Below are 24,100 nucleotides of genomic sequence, written 5' to 3' on the forward strand. Positions count from 1 at the left end.
ATGGTCATTTTTAAGTTTCAGTACCTGGAGGTAAGGATGAGGTCCTTTATGTAGAGCATTGTAAGGAAGAAATGGATTACCGAGTTGTTGGCGGGGTTTTTGGAAGGCACAAGCAGAGTTCTCCAGAATGTCTGCATGTCTTCTGCCACTCCTATCAACACAGCAGCATGCTTTTTCTTTCTGGTTTGTCTCCATACATCCAACTGTTAGTAACTTGTTAATTTTCTACAGATGATAGAATTATGAAGTCTTCATTACAGGTCATAGAATCATAGAATCGTTAAGGTTGGAAAAGACCCTTAAGATCATTCGAGTCCAACCGCTAACCGATCACTGCCAAGGTCGGGCACAGGCACACGCACGTCTCTGTAGGAATTTCTAGGCAATTGCTTTGATAAGAGCAGATTGCTTTGATAAGAGTTTTATTTCTAAAATCTACTACTCATTTTTTTCAACTGAGTTAATTTGTAGTGTTATTAAGATATTTTAAAAGTGAAAAGTGATGTTTTTAAAGAGTTTTTTTTAATCAATCCACAGTGTAAATGTACTAATAGTGAATAAGTGCAGTAATCAATAGAACATTCATAATTCAGTATGTATACATGTTATTGTCTCCAGAATAACACATGTCATTCCTTTTGGTTTTCATATGACATATTGACCTACTAAATGCAATGTGAATAAAATTTTAATTCAATTGGAGGCTTGTCTGCCTCGTCAGCACGGCTTAGGAAATGTGAGTCACTAGAAAGGCTGAAAGCATATCTGAGATTTGTATGACTTGAACATTGGTAAGTGAAAGAAACAGTCACAGAGATGGATTTAAGTAATCATTGTGAATTAATTAGCCTAGCACACCTACTTAAAATCTGCCTACTTCCTTTCATTTTTATCACATATGAAATTCAGCCATTTATAGAGTCCCACAACTAATCTAATAATTCTAGGTAAAATCAGGGTAGCTGGAATAATTCAATTTACTTCCCTTCAGTGGAGTAGGATGTACAAACAAGGATGTCAGTCAGCAAAGGTTTCTTTTCTCATCCCCTGACAAAAGGTTCCTCAATGGTATTCAAAGTTACACGTTCCTTTTTGACTAATCCTTTTTATTTCTGTCTAACTTAAGCTTAAAGTGAAAGTGGCTTTTGGTTTTTTGAGGAGTGGAAGGCTAAGAAGGATGGTAAGATAATCGATAACTTGGGCACACCCATCATCTAGTAAATAGTTCCTGCCACATCTATATCCTCCTGTGCTAGTCAGATGCAGGTCTTCCTATCAAGTTAAAGTCAACGTACCTGCTGCTCCTGTGACCACTGCACTGTCAAAACAAACAAGCATCTGATTCATGTTTTTCTTTGGTCTGCTTAACACTTGACTTTCTGCCACATATGCCTTGCACACATTTCTTTCCAGTCTTTTCTTTTACAGTGACTTTTCTAGTCTAGTGCACCCTAATGCAGACCAGGTTTAGGGAAGATACAAACACTTGCCCCCTGCCAAGCCCATGGCACTCAGGCACATGGCCTGTGACCCATGGTCCTGTTCCAGCTGCTGGCACTGAGCCCCTTGCTCACCTTACTGACACTGCTCCCCTATGTTAGCTGTTTTTTGGGACTCCCAACATTGCCCCCCAGAGGCTGGCAACTGGGACTCCCACTGGCTCCAGCTGCAGACATCGGAGACCAGGGGTGCAGAAAGCTGCACTACACAGGCAGTTATATTCAGTAGGTATATTTTTTAAACTTGCAAAATAACAGTACTAATGTACTTGGTGCCTCTGACAGTGGGGTGACTGACTCCCTTGCTGGTTAAGCATAGCTTCTTCATGTGCCATCATTAAAGTCCTCATCCTGCAGAATCAAGGCTTATGTCATTGCCAACTTGTTGCTAGCAGATATCAGTCTGCACCATGGAACCACTCTGCAGATTCATATTCGTTGAAAGAAGATACACTTTTCATATCAGACTAGTAACTATGATGGAACATACTGGAAATGGTAAACTGTAATTCCTTTTTTTTTTGTTTTGTTTTGTTTTCCACTGATTTATCACAAATGCTACATAGCTATTCGAAGTTTTTCCATTGCAAACAGACCTTTGGGGGAAAGTCATGATGAGGGAGACTAGATTTACTTCTGGTTTGATTGTTCAAGTCAAAGTATTTTGGCAGTTTCAAAACCCTCTTACCCAAGAATCAATCCCTGGAGGGAAAAATAAGACAGTAATGCCTTACAAGGTAAGGGTAAGAAATTAAAGTGATATTGGATTAATCTGGTTGACCAGTCACATTTTTCTGTAACCTTCTACTGGGGAAATCTGTGTTCTATCTCAACAAATTGCTCCAAACCTAATTAAGTGTAAGAGTACTGTTTACTTCAAACACCAAAGAATTCTTATGTTAATAAGCAGTTAATCATTACTAGAGAAAAAAGTGTCAGACTACATGGAGAGGTAAGATTGCTTTGAGTCCTTCTGCATGTGTGAAAAATGACTTCTTTTTACAGAGGACTTAAGGACCTGGAATTAGATACACCTTCCATTGAGAAACGCTTTGCCTACAGCTTCCTTCAGCAACTTATAAGATATGTGGATGAAGCCCATCAGTACATTCTGGAGTTTGGTATTGTACTCCTTGTGCATTTTTCTTAAGAATTATTAACTAAGATGTTTGATATTATTTAAAAAAAAAAGATTTTTTTTTTTAAAAAAACCCCACAATCTTGGACCAGGAGTTTTTTCTCTACTTTCCTATAGTTGATGAAGATGATGAATTTTGGAAAGTTATGTAGTTCCCATGTTCGTTCCAGTTTCCCATATTCGTTTATCAGATCAAAAGCGTTCAGCCAAAATTTATGATGACTTTCATTCTTTGAAAAACTAACTGCTCCCTTGTGTTTATGCACAAATTGATCATCTCTCACATGTGAACATTAATGTTTACTATGCACATAGAATCCCTTTTTCACAGAGCAAATTAAACCAGTAATTTGTATCATTCTGAAATTTTCTCAGGAGGAGGAAGTTGAGTAGAGAAACCTTTAATAAACTCCCACAATGGGAATGTTCTTTCACAAACACCCAGCATATGTTTCAACAACAGCGTTACGAAGGAAAAGATTTAACTTGATCTGCTTTTCTTAAAGATAAAAAAGAAGTTTAATGACTAAAGTTAGCTTCTTACATGGGCAGTAAAAGCCAGAAAACCTGGCCAGATGTAGCTTCTGTGTGACCACGGGAGTGGCAATGCCATGTAACATGTACTGTGCCTCATGTCTCTGCATAGGTGTTGTAATTGACAGCATTAATGGCAGGACAGCAGGGGGATTGAAGGAATCAACACTCATCCATAAGCCTATCTAGTTTTAAAGTGGAAATTATAAAAAATGTGAATTATTATATGCCATGGTTACTTACAGTAGCAGAAGTCTGGCCTTGATAATTCATCAGGTTACTTCTGCTGCTAATGCCTGATTATCAAGGCTTCATTCTACTTAATTATATAGATTTGGCATAACAGTAAGGATGATAATGAATAAATACTGAAACAAGGGTGGAACAAATAGCATTCTTGTCCCTCACTGGATTAGTGAAAAGAAGATAATAAACAAAGGATAAATCATCTGGGAGCTCTACCAGTTTATGTCTGTAAAGACTATTTAATTTTTATAGTAATGGGGGAAGTGAAGCAATTTGAATTTCAGTTGGGTAGTTCGAGCCATTAATTTTGTTCTTTAGACAAAGTCCACAAATAAGTAGTAAAAATTTGGTAATTCTGGTTCTTCTGGGAACAACCGTAGAAAGGTGTTCCATTAGAATCTGAGTTCAGGCTTCCAAATTGTCACCAATAAGTAGAAAAATACAAATATAGGACTAAATTTCATCTCACAAAAATATCTGTATCTCTTTGGACTATGAGATGTCTACACTTCTATGAAGATTTGGACAATTATTCTTTACACATTTTATGTAGTGTAACTTTTCTTCTCATGAAGTAGTCATAAAGTGCCACTTGTAACTAGTGTGTATACTGTTTGTGGTGTCTTAAATCTACCTCTAAAGACAACGAGTTTTATTTGTTTATAGTGTACACTTTCTAAGAAAAATGCAGAGTAGTCCATATATTAGGATATATAATAGGGAGCTTAATTTTCTTCTCTCTGCAGATGGTGGCAGCAGAGGCAAAGGAGAGCACTTCCCATATGAACAAGAAATCAAGTTTTTTGCCAAAGTACAGTATATCTTTGATTATTCTTTGCCAACATAGTAAGTAGTTGAAATGAGAAACTATTTGTTAATGAACATGATTATTGTTGTTATAGTTGCACTTTTCTCTGTTAAATTCATTATTTTATTAATTTAAAACAGTAGTAATAAAAATAGCTTGAAAATACTGTAGGGTGGAGTATAGATGTGAAAAAATTACAGAACTATATTCTTATTATTTTCTTGATCCATGATATGCAGCTACTCATATGATGTTATTCATAATCTCCCTACATTTTCTGTTTACTGACTTAGTCCAATTCTGAAGGTTTTTCTCTTTTACAGTCTTCAGGCAGATAAATGTGAGCAATAGTTATTGGAATTAAGACAACTCTGTATCTGTCAGTGTCACCTTCCTTATTTCGCTCCTTGTTTTAAGACCATGCTGATGTCTCCATCATGGACCTACAGAAAGGCTGAGATTGGAAGAGCCCTTTGGAGGTCATCTAGTTGAATTTCACTGCTCAAGCAGCATCACCTAGAGCAGGTTGCCCAGCACTATGTCCAGATGGCTTTTGAATATCTCCCAGGGTGGAGACTCAGCAATCTCTCTGGGCAACCTGTGCCAGTGCTCGGTCATCCTCACAGTAAAAAAGTGTTTCCCGGTGGTTGGAGGGAACCTCCTGTGTTTCAGTTTGTGCCCATTGCCTATGATCCTGTCATGGGGCAAAACTGAAAAGAGCCTGGCTCCACCTTTTTTACACCCTCCCTTCAGATATCTATACTTGTTGATGAGCCTTCTCTTCTCCAGTCTAAAGAGACCCAGCTCCTTCAATCTCTCCTCATTTGAAAGATCTTCTAGTTCCTTCATCATCTTTGTGGTCCCTCACTAGACTCTCTCTCCTGTATGTCCATGTTTCTCTTGTACTGGGGAGCCCAGAACCAGACACAGCAGTTAAGGTGGCCTCACCAGTGCTGAGCAGAGAGGAAGAATCGCAACCCAGGCTGCTGTTGGCCACGTTTGCAGCGAAGGTGCATTGTTGGCTCATGGTCAGTTTGCTTGTCCACTGAGACCCCCCTGGTCCTTCTCTGCAAAGCTGCTCTCCAGCTGGTCAGCCTCAGTGTGTGCTGGTACCTGGGGTTATTCCACCCCAGGTGTACTTTGCAAAGGGACTTTGCACTTCCCCTTGCTGAGAGGCATGAGGTTCCTGTCAGCCCAATTCTCCTTTTTATGTCAAGAAGGTTTTACACGTTACAAATTAAGAAATTCTGCTTATTCGTTTTGCACATAGAAGTTTGTATGGTGTTTGCATATTCAAAGTGCTTTTTGAACTCATTAGCGAATACACAAAGGCAGCTGTCTGTAGCATTTTCTAACCAGATATCCTTGCAGTAAATTGTAATCCTGATACCTTAAAGTTCTTCCATGAAGTGCTATTTGCCAAGTTAATTGACTCAGAAGCTAGAATTCCACTTTCTTCAGAACCATGCTCCGAAAAGGAAGCAATTTCAGGTTTTCTTATTGGCTGCTTATTTTGGCTCTCCTCCTGGCTGACACGTGCAGTGGGCACTGAGTAACGATCACCACATGAAGTGAATAAGAAAACTTCAGTGGACATGAGTGAGGATGTTTTGGGAGTTTTATTTGATAGCATCTAGAATTAAGTGCTGTTAGTGCACTGACAGGTGTAGATGAATTTTTCTTAAATCTACATTAAAAGGCATGAACAACAACAGTCGTGTCTGTGTACGTGGTACTAGAAAAATCTTAAAATTGTGAGAAAAAATGAAATTTTACTTTCTGCTTTGTACTCTTCCTAAAAGCCACACAGATCAAGTCCCAGAGATAACGTAAAAATTTTTCTGCTGTCTTTCATGATGACATTTTAAATGCCTTGAACACGAAGTAAATTCAAAGAGGAATAGACATTAAATAAAAAATACCTAGAGATTTTAAAACAGAAAACACATTTGAAATCTCCTGTCTTTAGTTGTGACTTACAAAGAGTAATACAGAACATAATAAAAAAGCCCTCAGATAACCACTTCTTTCTGATGTAATTTCAGGTTGTGCTCCCTTTGATTGATCAGTATTTTAAAAATCATCGCCTGTATTTCTTATCTGCAGCAAGTAGGCCTCTCAGCAGTGGAGGTCATGCCTCTAATAAAGAAAAAGAAATGGTGACAAGGTAAAACTTAAAATAATATTAGTGTGTATGCATCTGTGTGTTTGTCTTTAAACAGCAGCAGTTGATTGTGGAAAGTGAGAAGTGGGAGGCAGAGGAATATTTTTATGAACATACAAAATAAACTTTTTTCACTTTCTTTTCCTCTTAGGAAAATTCATTGTAATAAATGGAGAGGAGTAGAGAGTTATGATTATATGCTGTTTTAAAGGTAGCGGTGATGATTTTAGCATGCAGGGAACTTAAATTTAGAATTATGTGCAAAAGTACACCAGTTGCACAGTCTGTGGCACAGACTATATGATTGTGTACCCATTTTCACTGTTGGAAATAGGTATATACTGAAATCATTGTTCCTGAAAAATTTTGTGATAGCTTTAAAAGCCAAACTTAGTTATAACTGTGTTTCATTAAGTATCATTATTACTGTCCACCATAAAAATTAAAAACAAGAGAGTTGCATTCTTTCTGCTCTTTGGTTTTCTAAATAGTAATGACAGTAGTAATATGACAGAAATACCCACTTGATCCTTTCCCTGAAGCTGTCCATTATTAGACCATCTCTCAAAGATACATTTTCAATTAATTTCACTTCTGATTGAATTGAAACCCATATTTCCCATTCAGTAAGGTGGACTACAAGCTTCACACAGGACCTACTGTGCATACCTGTAATGTACAGGTATCATGGTTGCCTTCTTGGCCGTTATTGGGTACTGAACCATGAAAAACTGAATTGTTGTTCTTTGAGGCTGACAGCCAACTGATGGTCATAGAGACATGCAGAGTTTGCAAGATTTTGTGAATACTGAGTGAAATTTCTAGCAACAATACTAAGCATAAGTAAGTAATGGTTGTCTGGACCCTGTGTCATCTCATGGACTAATTTGATCTGGCAGCTTGGCTGAACGGCATTCTTCAAAGAATTAAAAAACTCTATAACAAAATGCATGCATCTAGATACTTTTCCACTCTCTGAGCTGCTGTTTTTCCATTATGTCCTGGATAATAATATTTTCACAGTTGTTAAGTCATGCCAATAAACCCCATACTTCTGGAATATGTCAAACATGGATATATCGGCATATGTGCTGCATAGATTCAGGAATTCTGCACATATGTTGGCTAGCTGTGTGAGATTCCTGAACATGTAGCCCAGAAAAAGGATCAGAGCTGCTGCCATACTTAACTGAGCTACCTGCCATCCAGAAGTGTCAGCCAAAGAGAAGAAAACACATGCAAGGAAACCTTGGATGAATGATAGCTATAACCATTGCTATTGAGCAGTTTATTTCTTAATTGACTGAGATGTTAAAATTATAGAAACTACATTATATGATCCATCATTTCCTGAAGGTTTTTTTTGGCCATTTTAATAATTAGATTCCCAACACATTTTTGTGTCTCTTCCCCCTGCCCCCGTATTGTAGGGAGTTTGCCAAAGCTAAATTTTGGATTTTCTGTTGAGTTTTCCCTTTAGATTTGTTTGAGTGCAACTCATAAATAGGATTTTCTTCAAGCTAAGGGCAGTTCCTGACTGCTTGCCTTTTCCAATGAAGATAAGCTTGCATTCATTAAGCTATGGAAGAGTATATTTTTGGGTATTGATAATGCAATGACAGTGTTAACAAGTGCAATAACCATTCTGTGTTTAGCAAATACACTAAATCCAGATCTGTTTTGCAGGCAAATACGGGTCAGACCTCTTCCTGAAATATGGTGGCATTATATTCCATCTTATTTGTAACCAGCTTCTTCAGGATCGGTCTTTTTGCATTTCTCATCCATTAGACCATTTTACAAGTCCTTGTACTACTGCAATTGTATAAAATTAGTTCTGGACATCAATCTAAGTATTGGCCATTTGGACATTTTAATTTATTTATTTATTTATCCTAAACTAATTACACTGGAGATAATAGGTTCAGTCTGATTTTGTGAAAACAGCATCTCCTGAATGCTCCAGTCAGTTGAGTAACGTTTGTATGTTAGAAATATAAGATAGAGTGTGAGCTATTTAATGTCTTTGTTAGAATGGACACAAGATTTATATGATGCTAACATGCTTCTGTACAGCTTTTCCCTGCTGGACTGGGTGAACCAGGATCCTCATAAAAGACTATATAGTATGTGTCTGCCTGATGGAATAAAAAGTGAACAGAGATCCCTGAACATGCGCCAACCAGACTCATTTCTAAAACATAGCAGTTGCTGTTGCTGTAGTGGATCACTGTGCACTGGCTAATTAGCTGGATTCAGCACCACATCAACCTGGCTGTTCTGATTCTGGACATAAATGTTTCCATTTGGCACCATGCTCTTGTCTGTCAATGGAACAAGATGTTCAGATCTCATCCATAAACTGTGCAGACATGCTCATGGTGTCTTTTGCTTTTAGATCAGAGGTTGATAACTGGCCTGTGTGCCTAAGAGTTAAATAGCTTAATATAATGACGTGGTATTGGTCATGTCATTTACAGCAGATGAGGGGTTTTGCAGCATAAAACATCACACCAAAATTGATGTTGCTCTTGGAGAAAATTTTCAACTCAATCATGAAGATTGAGCCAACCCCTCCTAAATCTGGAGGCCAGGACAATTTGTGTAGGGCAGTGTGCTCCTGCTTCCATGAATTAACACACAACTTCGCTCTTCATTGTTCTGAACAGGGCACTGCTCATCAGCACAGGAAGTAATTCAAATGTGAAATTAAATCATTGATTGTATCCATTTTTGTTGGTTTTTAACCACGTAAGCAGCTATTTCTCATTTTAAGGCAATGTATTTGAAAAGAAATTCTCACTGTGTTCAAGATTACAAGATCCAGATTGGACTATTTAAACATTTGCCATCAAACACTTCAATTAATCTGATTTCCTTACCTTTTGTTTTCGAATTGTCAGTGGTATCCTGAATAGCACACTGACCACATTTTACGTCTTAAAGCTTTGATGGTTATTCCCTTGTGGGTTATCATATAGGACGCTTTTATATTAATTAGCTTTGCTTTTAATTTTTTTTTTGTTTCTTTAATTATAATATGTGCTTATTTAACCATGTTTGTTAAGGATATGCACTTAAAAACTCTTTCTTTAGTACTCTGTCCCACATTCTGCTCAGATAATTGATTCTTTCTGCGTGACATCATGTTGCTTTTCCTGCTCATATATCAGCTGTTATTTTTTCTTTCTTCTTCCTCCCCCCCCCCTTATTTTTTTCCTTTTCCCTTCTCTTCTCTTTTATTTTTCTTTTGTCTTCAGCCTGTTCTGCAAACTTGGAGTTCTTGTCAGGCATAGGATTTCACTGTTTGGTAAGGAGACCCTTGACAAATACTAGCATGGCCATCACTTGGTTTTCTTTGCCATTTTTGCATTGTGTTACGTGCCGCTTTGTTGCATGCTGCATGGCTGCATGGCTGAAATGCATGGTCTTCACAGACCGCTGATTGTTTAGGCTGGTAGATCACAGAACTTATTAGATGGAATAAAAAGCTTTTGTAGTTTTCAGTTTGGGGTTTTTTGTTTAGTTTTCCATGTGTCTTAACTAATATCTGGATTTCATTATCCTACCAAAGAATTTTGCCGAGTTTAATTATAATGACTAATTTGTTATTTTATTCCAAATCATTTGGGAAAAACAGAGCATCAGAATTCCACATTTGTATTGGAAATTCATCAAGGAAAAGTTGTAGTGGGCTGAAATACTTAGTTAAGTTTTGTAGAATTCTTACATATTCCCAGATGGGCTTAACTCCACATACGCGTGTGTACTATCTTTCTAGTATTGTGTGAACCTAGCAGGAGCTTGTGTTTGTCATATGCCACGTGAAAATCACTTAATTGAAGTAAATTTGAAGTCTGTATCAAATGTGTACATTTTATGCAATGTGTAGCACAGTCATTTACTCTACAATTTGTTCTTATGCCATGATGATAGGATAGTTGAAATAGTACATCCTGTGCATATATAGCTTTGCATTGCAAACTTCAGCATCCATGAGCATACCTAACTGAGTAGTTATCTAGTGAATTAGAACTTGATTAAGGTAATATGCACCTAACAATTCCTACATATTTCATTCAATTTGAAGGGAAGGAACTTGCTGCAGCAGCAGTTTAGTGCTTACAGACCATTGTGAAAACCATTAAACTGAGAAGAAAGATTGGAAGTTATTTTGGGATATTGCTTTTAAATATATTTTGGGATGAGCTGAGTGGATTTGCTTGTAAAGCCAAAAGATCATAGGAGCAATGGAGTTGTTTCTGCAGCTGTGTGGCATTGTTGCAGCTTTTTTCTGAAACGTACAAACGTACGTCACAAACGTACACATAAGCTCTGGTTTGTACCCTCGGTTGTTTCTTCAAAGAATGAACTAGCTCAGGTATACTATTAAAATTTTGAAGATCTTTTTCATTGCTGTATTTGTTTTTCTGACTTTTTTCTTTTCTAAAATGAGTAACAGCTGAAGTTAAAGATCTAAGTCAATGTAACTTTTTTCAGTACTAAGCAAAAGATCTTTTCCATTCCACATCTCAGCTTGCTTATTTCCTGCTGTTTGGCTGGGTTCAAGTGGTACAAGGAGATAAGTCAGATGGGTATTCACTATGGCTACAGTTTGTTTTTTAACTCTTTTCCTAGTGTGGAGTAACTAATAGAGTGCACATCCTTTATGCCATCACAGAAGTGTACTGTAGTTTTTCTATGATTATGACATGGTCACCATAAGACTCCGGAGCATGGTTGTACTGTGGACCTACTAACTCAAGTAAAAGTCACCTTACAGCTTGCCTTACCTTGACACTGAATTACATCATGTTAGAAAACCTGATCAAAAGAATTGCACTTACTCCAGCAAAGACAAGGCTGTGTAGAAGAGGGGGAAATGCTCATGAGGACAGCCTCTGAGCACAGCTGGGGCCTAGAAAGTTATTTGTGCATTTTGAAAGCATCTTGAATGAGCAAGAGTTGCTTGATAATAACCTTTATGGATAGTGGGGAGTTTGCTATAACAAATAGCAAAATGCTATATGGTTTTGCTATATAGGTGTGTTATATTATTGTGAATTTGAATGCTACTTCTGAAGATACAGCTGCATGCATGGAAGTCATTAGTAAAAGTCATGTACATACAAGTCCTGATAAAATGGCAAATTAAGCATGCAAGTGTTCCAGAGTGAACTTAAAATCACATTTGATATCTAAGAGTGTCACTGGGGTTATGGAATTGTCATTCAGCATGGAATTATTATTTCTTTACACTGTGAAAGTAGATTTTGTCCCCAGTAATTTACTGTTTGGGAGCTGTAGCTATGCATCAGTAAGATTGTATTGATTTACTTTTGTTATTATTAGTGGGCTGAAATTGAAAGTTTTTAGTGAATAATTTCGATGAATTGAGCATTTGAATTTATATTTTCTCTATTTAAAAAACAAATGTATATGACTATTTGATTCACTCTTTATATTGTTTGAATCTCCAGTAAAGCATTCTTTCTATATAAATATGTAAGTAATTTTTTTAAAAAAAATCTTCGTATCAGTAGTTCAGACCCATGTAATCTAAAACAAAAATTAACTGGTTAAGACATCAGATAAGAAAGGCCTGGTTTTGCTCACTTATTTTTGGGAACCTAGAGAGATCAATCAGAGAAGTTCCTAAAAAGAAATAGAAGTCTTTCTCTGCCTAGTGACATCCTGAATTTATAAGTGTCCTTCCAGTGAGGCATCCTGGAATCAATATCCATAGCAGTTTTGCAATGCAGCAACAGTCGTTCCCTCCTGATATTTTAGAAAGCTGTATTATTTTGTGTAGGGCTGCAACTCAGTTGTGCAGTTCATGGGATCAACTTCATTGGCAATGCATGCTGACGGTGATCCAGCCATCAACCTAATATTTATATATTCACTCCTGGGATACTTTCAGCCTTAAAACCTCTTGAACTCATGCGGTTTAGTATTTGCGTATGTTCAGCCTCCATTGTTTTGAGTTGTGTGAAGAGTTCATTTAAGGAACAGCTCTTGTTTCAGTTTTTATCCTATTGAATTGTACTTGTCACCGGCTCCCCTTTCATGATGTAATAGAATTTTATATACTGCACATTGATTTCCTACATCAGAGTGTGTTGTACCTAGTTTTCAGGCTTCTGAAAATAAAGAACATTTTTAATTTATTTAAAAAAAGATTTTTAATTTAATGAAGGTGCATATGTACTCTGTGTGATATTGGCAATAGTAATAAAATTAGTTGCATTAGAAAACCCTTCATTTTAGGTTTCATAACTCAGTTTAAGAAAAAGATGGCCTTCTGACCTCAGGTTGGAAGCAAAGTGATTCTAGAAATATTCAGATGAAAAGGATATATTTTTTTTGAGTTTTAACTGTGGCATTTGAAGGTAAAGTATTAAAAAATACCTTTTTAGTGTGGGTTTTTGTCTTAGAAACAGTGAAAACAACTAAATACATGACATTGAACAAAAGTAAGATGCAGAATTTCCACTGAAACTAAACCTGTCTTTCATAACAAATGGCATTTTCTAAGATCCTGTGACAAATCCTGCCTGAAGGACACATTTCAGAAAAGAAGTTTCATGATAATTTTGAAAGTCTATTTTTAGTGTTACAGGGAGAAAACTGGCCAAACACTAGTATATCAATCAGTTTAGATGGAAGGGGGCTGCATTTATCATGGTCACTGAATTCTGCTCTCATACCCCACTCTGTGGAACCAACCACACTGCAGCATCTGCTACTGGATATGCCTAAAGCTTGTCTAGTTTTCAGAATACCTAGATGAGTTTCTGACTCTTCCGTCTGGTTGCAGCATACAAAATACCTGATTCCTGACAAATATATGGCTCTTGAAATGTGTCTACATGGTATAAAGATTGCCAATGTAAATTTTTCAGGCAACTGGACTCAGCATCTCTATGCAGCTCTGTAGCATGCAGCGTACATACATCTGCACGACAAAAGTTAAGATACTATTTCATGACAGTCTAATCCGTTGTCTAAGTCTGAGTTGCTTTGAGTATTTCCCTGCTGACATTAGCACAGTCCTGCACTCTCTTCATCAGCACTGGCATTCATATCACCAGAGCAGTAAAATAGTAAGGAAAAAAAACAGGTGCTGACAAAAAACTTATGCTTTTGTGGTGTTTTTTTGGTAGGATTTTTTTTAGGTCACTTCAGCTTTCTCATCTGCTCGCTATATCGTTGCATGACCACCAGTGCTAGTGCAAAAGGGAGGGTGGGGCTGCCTGGCTAGGGGCAGCCATAGCAGCTGTGCTTCAGGTGCAGGTTTGTTTAATCTACTGTGGATGAACACCACAAAAATACCTCCTAATTGCATAGCACAGAACAACATTCTCAGTGCTACAATAAACCTCCCACTCCTTCCTTGCAATTTATCTTTTTAAATCTCTTTTTCAGTTAAACAGTTACTAATTTTAGTTCTATGTTTGCCTATATTTTCAAGTTGAAATAACCACCAGTGAGAAAGTGTAGTACACTGTATGCATATGACAGTATTTTCAGAATTCTGTTTTATCTTAAACAGTCAATTTGTTTCTTCTTTTTTCTTAATGGAGAAACTTCAAATATAGAGAGAAGCAAGAAAATGTATTTTCATATTTGCAGAGGTTTAGATTAAAAATATATATATTCACTAAATAAACTGTGGGTCAAATTTGGGTAGCCTAAATCTGTCCCGGATTTAAAAAGTGTTCTTAGAGGTGGCTTGTACATGGCATCATCTTGAGATGTACATATGCATACAAGGCATGTTGTGTGTAAGTTCTCTTTTTACATACATAACTGTGAGAAAAAGAATTGATTATGGGAGATGCATATTATGTCAGAGACTGTTACTCATGTGAGCCACACCTGATCCTGCTATAAATGGCTGCAGCCTATTGGTAACACCGGTGAGCTAACCTTTTTGATGACATTTTATATAAACGTTCTCTTCCTGCAATAGAAGCTTGTGAAAGTTAATAGCTTTTATGTTAGTGAGAGGAGGAAGATAAATGCTCAGATAAACTTGAATCAATTAATGCAAAATTTATAGAATTTAAATGAAAACCAGACAATACACTGCAGCTCTAATTAACCCCACATTTAAATGCTTCCGTCTTGACTGCCTCAGCTATTTGATGAGAGATGCTTTACTGCCTGTAGTTACTGCATTTGTGTAAACAAGGCTAAGACAACAAACTGCATGTTTTTAACTTGAATATTAAAATTATGCAGAAGTTCAATTGCTCTTCTGCTGTGTTGTTTTCTCTTTAAAACCAAAGATACAGTTAGCAGAGTGTAGGTATGCTATACAGTATGCTCAGCTTAATTGGTGGATAATTTTCCTCCCTGTTTAGGAAATGATGCAACATCAATAGTCAACTGTCTTCACATACTGGGCCAGACCTTGGATGCGAGGTAATACTGAATATATTTTCTAAAGTATGAAGAAAATCACTTAAAAAAAATTAATGTGCAGTCAGACTTGGGCTACCTGTGTAAGACTACAGAATTTCAAAACTCAAGAAGATGTAGTACTGAAGAGAATTCCCAATGCAAAGTAGGTTAATTACTAGTTAATTACTAGGGTTTAGCAGGACAATATATGCAAGTTACACTCTCAACTTCAGTTTAGATTAGTGGTGTCCAGGAACTGCTAGCTGTTAGTTCATTTGGTTTTTATTCTTTTGCCTATACTGCTTAATCAGAAAATTCAGGATTTAAATGCACATAGAATGCAGTAAATCGGTCTCATAGAGTGTCTTCATTGCAAAGTTAATTCATGTTCTGATTTGAACAAAAAAAAAACCCAAACCCTTTACATCGAATTCAGTGGTACTTCTAAGTTAAACTGAGCTGCCTGAGCCATTGTGAGGTTTATAAGACAGTCTTGAAATATTGGAGGATAATATGTTGCTTTCCATTAACTGTACAGGCAACTATCTGTGCTGATTGCTGACTCCTAGATCTTTGCAGTTGTGAAACAAAACATGACAATTTAAACTACCTCCGTGGTAATTTAATATAACTTTTTTTCGTTTGCCATTTACTCTCAAAGACTCGACTGGGTTACCTGCAGATAGCAGTTTTTCTCAGTATCTGTTCAGTGGCTTAAATGAACAGATTTTACTTTCCATTTTCTATAGGGTAGAGGCATGATCGTGGTTGATTAATACGACTCAGCTGTTGCATGGTAATCCTTTAGGTTGTAATATCTCAAGTTTTTTGTCATAAATTATCTGTGCTGTATGCAGGCATACAGATGAAATACAGATACAGGTGGAGGTCACCAATTCAGCTCATGGTACAGATGTAAAAATAGCTCCAGGAGGGGATTAAGGGATTCATGGAGGTTACAGGAAAGTTTGAAAATACTGCTATTGAAACTGTATATATTCACTCTGTAAAACAAATAAACAAAAAGCCTGGGCTGTTACTCAATTTACAAAAGAATTTCACCTGGATTTATTTCACACATGCCTAAATGGATACTTTAATCAAACAAAGTCTCTGTAATTGAGATATTTAAAACATATAAAATAATTCTCCTGGATTATATCATTATATAACTGATTTTGGTGTTATAGTTATGTAATAAATTAATTTGTTTAATTAATTAATTAAAACACATTTGGTTGTTTTACTCATTCCTTTCTGTTGCCCTTATTCTGGAGGCAGAAATATGACTGTTAAGGCTGGGAAGACTTTCTGAGTTCTAGATTGAGATAGTTCTTCTCTTCCTAAAGGTCATAAATTGAAGACTTAGTCATTCTTCTTCTCTTTTGTTCAGTGTTTTTATTTTGCCCTCTGAAGGCAAATGAATCAATTTATAAATTTAAAAGGACTTTATTTTCACAATGGGAAAACAGATAAAATATCCTTGTGTTCTGCAGGATACCTATGAATTGTTTTTCAGTAGGTTGTTCTGCTATGAGAAGATTTTACAATATCAAAAGATGAAAGATTTGTCTTCAGATCTCTATTATCTATTTCATATATGCCAAGACTAGGCTTTATTCCATGCTTGTCTAATAGAATATTCTTTTTCATTCCTTTTGCATGCTATATACAGGACTGTGATGAAAACTGGTCTGGAATCTGTTAAGATGGCATTGAGAGCATTTTTGGACAATGCTGCTGAGGATCTGGAGAAAACAATGGAAAATCTTAAGCAAGGCCAGTTTACACACAGCAGAAACCAGCCAAAGGGAGTCACACAAATCATTAATTATACCACAGTTGCTCTCCTGCCAGTGCTATCTTCATTATTTGAGCATATTGGACAGCACCAGTTTGGGGAAGATCTGATATGTGCGTATTATTTAGAAGTGCCATGCCACTAAAATATCTGTACTTCCATGTAGTAAGCATTACCAGACTCTCAGTTCTATTAGAGGACAAATCCTATGTAATTTTGACAAAGTTGTCATTGATTTAATCAAACATTTGCTGTAATCGACCCAGCACAGTCTGCAGGTTTTAGTGCAATTTGTATAAATATTAAAGCAGATGTGGCTGTGATTAGACCATCAGAAGTCTTCATTTTGTTTCTAACTTTACCAGAAATTTACTGTGACTTTCTTTGTCTTTGCTCTCCATAAATGAAGTTATACTACGAGAATGAAGTTATTCCGTCCTACATGCACCTTGGCTCAGTTTCAGTTAGTGGGGAATCTGGGTGGGTGCATCTTAGATCCTAAGGAAAAGCAGAAGGAGCTCCTGAAGAATTCAGGCACCACAGAAGGGAATGTGTATGAGACTGTATATGAGATTTCTGTAGAGATTCTGATTATGGCACATTCAGTGTCCTTTATTTTCCCAAACCCAGTCTCTGCAAGATGATATTTTGCAGTCTGCGACACAAAACTTTAATTTTATGTATTTTTAGGAACTTCACAGGAATTCTGCTGTCCAGACCACACTAAAGGAGGCAATTCTGCTCTGTATAGCTAACTCAGTTATGGAGATAACTGAGAGAAGGACCTGGAAGAAAAGAATACAAATTACATTTTTTCTCTTCTTAGAATCTGGAAAAGTATCATACAGAAGAGCATTAAGAGAAGTGTTTTTGAAAATTTGGAGTTGTGTTGATGGATTTGAATGTGACGAGATACAAACATCCACTTTTCTTATTAAATTATTCCCGTAAAATTCAGGAGTCTGTGACAGTATCCAGAAACAGTCATCTGTGGGGTTCACATCATAAGCCACTTTTTCAGGCATCAACATGTTCATGCCTTGTATAACTTTTGATCTCTAGTATTCCATGTTTTGGAACTTAATAATTAGCCTTCAATACTTGATTACTTAAATTGGTATTCTTAATCAGCTATTCTACATACATCACACTGGTGTGAAACACCCAATTTAGAATTCATAAACTGAGAAAGAATTGTGCCTGCTTATTTTGTCTAGAACATAGTTGGAAAGGCTACTTTTTCTTACACACAACTTATCTTTACATCTTGTTAAGAATAAAATGATCTTATTTGTATTACTCTGATTACAAGTATCCTGACCTCGTACCTAAGAGTATTGCTACATGTACGGAGTGCTCCATAGTGTGATTGTGTGATCATGGTGGGTCAGTGTACCTGAGGTTACTCCTATTACACAAAAAATACTCAACTCCAAGATGATCCAAACTAAAATCACAGTATAGTAAAGAGCCATGCTATGTAGCTTTGATGCACTATCCTGTAGGCTCTTCCAGCCCCTTAAGTCTTAGTTCTGTTTTACTCCCAATATTTCATTGCATATTGGGGGAAGCCATTAGCACTGTGGGAGAGACTAGAAAAAATACATAGGGAAGGAATGGGAGTGTTGTCCTTATTGATGGTATTGACACTGTTGTTACACTACTACTGCAGATTACATTGGAAAAGCATTTTTTCAAGCAGATGTTAAGATTATTCTCACGTTTTTGTAACTGAACCATTTGATAATTTCAAAACATGCTTTGGTGAAGTATTCATAAGAACTAAAGGATTGTTTATTTTAATCCTTTTGCCAGTCTGAAGTGTAAATTAAGTACGTGCTATTAACTGGTATCTGTACCTAAATTCTAAAAAATATAAACTGTGATTGAAAGAATTAAATACCTGTTCAACAGGATTACCTTTCTTTTGTAATAGGTTTTATACGGTGGCGTTACATTTCTAAATGGATTTGTTCCCTAATAATTTTTTTTTTACTTTCAGCACTTTATTTGATTTGCCATGAAACTTTTCTTAAGTGCTACAAATTAGAAAATATTCATTGACACATTTTTTTATAACTATTAAAGTAATAGATTCTCAGATTATACAATTAGACGTTATCTGTAAAGAGTTAGTATGCCATTAATTTCAGGAAGTTAGTGCACAAGTGAAATGTGTTTACTGTCTTAGCTGGTAGCTTGGTATTGAACTAAACGGAAGTTTTGAGTAAAATCTATGGCATTCAGTGGTCAGAAGAGTTTTTGTATTTGGAGAGTGATTTCTGTTTATTGACTTGGATAGCTTAATATTATTCAGTTATTGTCAAAAGAAATGTATTTTAATTCTACGGAAATGTATTGCAAAGAAAACCTCTTTACACCTATCATTTTCTTCTTCTCTTCAGTGGAAGATGTTCAGGTTTCCTGTTACAGAATATTGGCCAGTTTATATGCTCTGGGAACCAGCAAGAGTATCTATGTAGAGCGGTAAGAAGAAAAAGTGTTCCTCTATTTGTGTTTATATTTAGCTTCATGAGTATGCAGTCCAGAATGAATATAGGAAAAGGTTGCTGTTGGAAAGATATCTTGAGAGAAAAAAGGTGCTCAGATGTTAAGTGGAATGCAGCTGCATTTACTATGATACACTTAAAATGTTGCATTATATGTTTGTCAAAATATATTTCTTAATTGAAAATTACAAATAAAATTATCTGACTTTACAATAAACATCACTTGATCTGAGGTTCGACTGAGGAACTGTAAAAATACGTCATTCAGCTCATCTATTGTTATAATTTTTCCTTATATATTGCTTAATTATGATGTATATTTCTTCTCATTACCCTAAATTTAATTGAATTTGTCACTCGTAGAACACTACTTCTTTTCAAGCTCAGTTACCCAGGGAAATGAGGCTTTATAATTGCTTTTTTGTGCAACTGTGTAGCTGCTAAGCTCCCTCCAAGTTACATTTGGTCTCTGTAAATCACATTTGGCCAAAATAATAGAAGTACCTAGACAGTTCAGTTCCTAAAACTGAATAGTTGCCCTATAGTGACTAGCACAGTTCTGAGGGAAGGCTAAACAGAACTCATCATTTCAGATACTGGCAGCAATAATCTAGGAAGTTCATATATCTGTGCACTGTCTAGCAAATCAATGTGTGCATAACTCCAGACCAGCCCCATGACATATCCTTGCTTGCTGGGTGGCAGTAGCATAGGAAACATTATGAAGAAAGGTGGGGACCAGTGTTTGTAAGTAACAAAATACACATCTGTGGAATAGCAGGTCTCATTAATTTTTTAAGGGATATAAAATTAAATGGTTTGGATATTAAGCAAATAAATGATGTGGGGTGTGTAGTTAAGAAAAATATGTCACTGTAAGAGATAATTTTTGTGTATGGCTGTCTACAGCCATTATCACAAGTGAAGAACATGTAGCTTGCTCTTTGTAGCTATACGCCATGGATGTATGTTTTGCTTATGAAGACCTAATGAAAAGGAAAAAAGGAAGAAAGAGCCAACAGGAAAAGTAATATGGGAATGAAGTGAGATTAAACAAAATCAAATTTAATGAGTTAAATCTAAAAAGAATATAAGTTCCTAAAAATTAGGTCAATTATAGACTGAAGATGAATCTTGTTAAATCACAAGATCAGTTTGGAGGCTTTTTTTTTTACTCAGAAGTTCATGGGACTTCTGGATTTCTGTCATCTGTGTGGCTCAGCTTCAGCAGCTAAGGATCTTCCGCATGTCTAAAATCTGCTCTGATCAACTGAATTGGGAATCTGAAAGAATTTTTTTTAATTTCCCCACAAGGACCCAAATGAAGTGACAGGGGATCATTTTTTTCTTCCCAAGGACAAGCTTTTTACAATTTTGACATACTTAAGCAATTTTAATTATCAAGTAAATGTTGCTGTATACTTGAAGAGATTAGAGCAATGTTTTTGTGCAAAACTTTCAGAGTTATTCATCTGTAGAAGTAACTTTCCACTCTCTGAAGAACTTGACTTTCATGCTAGACCAGGGTCTGATAAGTACTGTTTCTCAGAAAAAGGAAATTATATCACTCAAATAAAATGATAGTTGTATTTGGTCTCTTGGTCTATTTAGTTTCTTTTTCTTAATAGTAGAGATTATAAAGTCAGTAAAGCTGAGAGGAAAGTAATAGAACAGAAGGCATTGTTTAGATGACTTTGGGTTTTCCCTGCATGCTCCTCATTTGCTCTCAGCTAAGTAGGCCACTTTTGACATTTTATGTCTTAACATTTCATTCATATATTAGCAGAGGGCTGCTAGACTTCAATTTTTGACACCTATTGTGTTGATGATCCTAATAATGTAGTGGCTTGTCTCTTTGAGACGAGCTTATGTTAGAATAAAAGTAAGGCTGGTACACAACTACTCCAAGGTGTAGTCGGTCATCAAAGATGTGTACACTTAACGATGTTTGTTAATTCACAGGCAACGATCAGCACTAGGAGAATGCTTGGCTGCTTTCTCAGGTGCCTTTCCAGTGGCTTTTTTGGAAACTCATTTGAACAAACATAATATCTACTCGATTTACAATACCAAGAATGCGAGAGACAGAGCAGGTATTTCCAGATGCTCACATGGTGGTTATGAAAACACAGTTTTCACTTAAATGTTGCTTGCCTTAATACATGTATTTCTGGATACATTTTATAGTCCAAGAATTTTCTTGTAATATCTTGGTTGTATTTCTTTCCTAAATCAATGGCCTAAGTCCGGTAAAACTGGTTATTTTACATTTCTAGAGATAACAATGTTTTAATTTTGAGATACTCCTTTCAAAAGACCACTTTGGAATCAATTTGCTGAAGGGACTTTGCACATTTTTAGTAGCTCAGATGTTATATATTAGATGATAAAATGATGTATTCTGATCAGTAACTTTACTTTCTTCGTTTTAATATGCAGTATTGGTTCCCTAAAACATACATACTTGCAGTTAGAGCAAAATACCTTTGCCTGTATTAAGTAGAGAATATACCCTTAGAAAGTAAATACTCTGCAGGGTAGTATGTAAATTAATTTTCTTTATTTGAAATACGAGACAGTACATAATGTTACTTTGCAGTAAGACTATGTATTTTTACTTTGCATATACCTTTTTGTTCCATTCTGTAACTCTTGATTTCTCCTATGCCAAACCACAGTTGTTGAATAAGGTCGTATGCGCTACTTGTTCCTACCGTGAATAAACAAGAAGTTACAATAGAAATGTCTGAACTCTGCATATATGCTAAGTGTGAATTATATCACAAATACATATAGATGATAATGTATAAGATGCCAGTTTATAATGGGATCCATTTTACAACTTCACTTTTATTTTTAAAAAAGGAAGCATATTAGATTTAGTCTTCAAAGAGCTGGACTGTCTTATGTTTAAAATATCAACAGCCATGCTTACTTACCATATATATTCTAGCTATTTTAATACATCTAGAAAAAAGTCAGCTGTATTTTCATTGATTTTTAACAGAAATTTGAATTTATTTTCCAAAACTGCATTAAGTTTTAAGGAGACTGCTCTGCCTAAGTAAAAAGTATTTGTCTAAATAAGAGAGGAGTCTTTTTTTGGAAAAAGACTAGCCTTAGGCTGTGTTGGTACAAACAGTTAGATTCACAAATGGCAGGCTAAATTTTCAATATATAGGTATCTGTATATCTCATTGTATGTGTATGTCAGGATGTTAGATATTCAAGAGCCTAATAGTTGTGCTTCCAGATATTCATTTGTAGATGAAAGAAACTGCCTCTAAAAATAAAGGTGACCGCAATACCTTTTCAGAGGAAGGAACTGATAATTCAAATAACTTGACGAGTAAACACTTAAAATCAGAAATCCACCTCCAGAAGTCAGCTTCTCAAAATCTGCTCTACTTCTTATGTCAGACAATGATTTTTTTTTCTTCTAATAACATTCCAGGTCTTGTCTAATGTGTTGTGGAGAGATGCTTCATTCTATCAATTTGCTTTCTCAACTGCAAAGTTTACATTGGAAGAAATTCTAAAACTTAAGCTTTAATTTGAATGTAGCAATCTGCACCTGATATCTCTGAATTCATTCCAAAATAATTACACTGTAGAAGCTTCCATGTAGGAATTATTTTTATTATAGAAATTTTTATTATTGAAGCTGATAGATAAGCAGTTTATTTCTTAATGGTATGAAAGTACCTGATTTTATTGTTGTGTTTGGTTTTTTTTCCTTGGATCAGAAGGCATAAATGTAAATAGAAGTTGTACAGAATAACAATTGAAAACAATTATTTTTCCTCTGTGACTTATTTTATTGATTTTTGGATTTTTTTTTTCAATAGTTCTCAATTTGCCTACTAGTGTAGAAGAGGTTTGCCCAAATATTCCTTCCTTGGTGAAGCTAATGGAAGAAATTGTGGAACTGGCAGAGTCTGGTATTCGTTACACACAAATGCCACATATCATGGAAGTCATACTGCCTATGCTATGCAGTTACATGTCACACTGGTGGGAGCATGGGCCAGAAAACAACCCTGACAAGGCTGAAATGTGCTGCACAGCCTTGACGTCAGAGCACATGAACACTCTGTTGGGTAACATATTGAAAATCATCTATAATAACCTTGGTATCGATGAAGGTGCCTGGATGAAGAGATTAGCAGGTAAGATGTAAAAATAAATAAATAAACAAGCATATGTGTATCTATTCAGAATGTGTACATATATGCACACATACTCTGAATGAGTCTGTATTTACCCTGTTAAAGCTGGAGTAGAAAAACACTTATATTTTTATGTTTTTAAACAAAACAGATCTTGATGAACAGAAATACTAAGTATAAAGAAAGAGCAATGTAAGAAATATGTTTTAATCTCTTAATAAGTAGTATAAAAAGTACATTAGATTATTTCTTTTCCCCTAGAATATGCACATACACTTTTTCCAGCATGTTGAATTAAAGCACTATAGTTATTTAGCCCATTTTCATCATATAGCATACTTCAGTGTTGTGGATTCAGTTTTACAATTAGGCTTTCTTATGACTTTTCAGTACTTACTGTAGTAGTAATTTCATTCACGGTAGCAGCCTGGATTCCTAGTCTTTTGAGGGTTAGTAATGTAATGCACTCTAAGGATAAGCGGTAACTACCTAAAATTCTTTGTAATCTAATGAATATGTTACAAATGGTTTTGCACTAATGGGCGCAGTTGAAGTCCTAATTTACATATTCATTTTTATGTGTAGATTTGCAAAAAGCTTGTGCTTAACAAGTCTCAAATGGCTGGTTGATGGATGGTTGAATCAGTTTCTGTCTACACACAAGCCTTCCAGTGTCCTAATGTGCATAAGAAATACAGGCAGGCTCCTTCAGTAGGTTTGCAAATAACTAGAGTGTGCTTTCCAGTTCTGTTTCGCTCAAGCTAAAAAGCAAGCTTCAAAAGAGGGGCCAGTGGCTGAGAAAACTTGTATGTGCATTATGTA

At 35.9% G+C, this 24,100-nt stretch overlaps 1 protein-coding gene across 1 annotated transcript in view; it reads left to right on the forward strand.

Moving 5' to 3' along the window:
• RYR2 (ryanodine receptor 2) overlaps nt 1–24,100 on the forward strand; it is a 437,201-nt gene that overhangs the window by 322,205 nt on the left and 90,896 nt on the right. Inside the window, exons 61-69 of the mRNA XM_064445463.1 lie at nt 2,505–2,620; nt 4,164–4,228; nt 6,271–6,392; nt 9,650–9,699; nt 14,759–14,819; nt 16,474–16,712; nt 19,005–19,086; nt 21,072–21,202; nt 22,958–23,278. Coding sequence (XP_064301533.1) covers nt 2,505–2,620; nt 4,164–4,228; nt 6,271–6,392; nt 9,650–9,699; nt 14,759–14,819; nt 16,474–16,712; nt 19,005–19,086; nt 21,072–21,202; nt 22,958–23,278 — 1,187 coding nt within the window. The remainder of the gene's footprint in view (nt 1–2,504; nt 2,621–4,163; nt 4,229–6,270; nt 6,393–9,649; nt 9,700–14,758; nt 14,820–16,473; nt 16,713–19,004; nt 19,087–21,071; nt 21,203–22,957; nt 23,279–24,100) is intronic.

The sequence above is a fragment of the Phalacrocorax carbo genome, chromosome 3 (genome assembly GCF_963921805.1).
Source record: "Phalacrocorax carbo chromosome 3, bPhaCar2.1, whole genome shotgun sequence".
Taxonomy (NCBI): domain Eukaryota; kingdom Metazoa; phylum Chordata; class Aves; order Suliformes; family Phalacrocoracidae; genus Phalacrocorax; species Phalacrocorax carbo.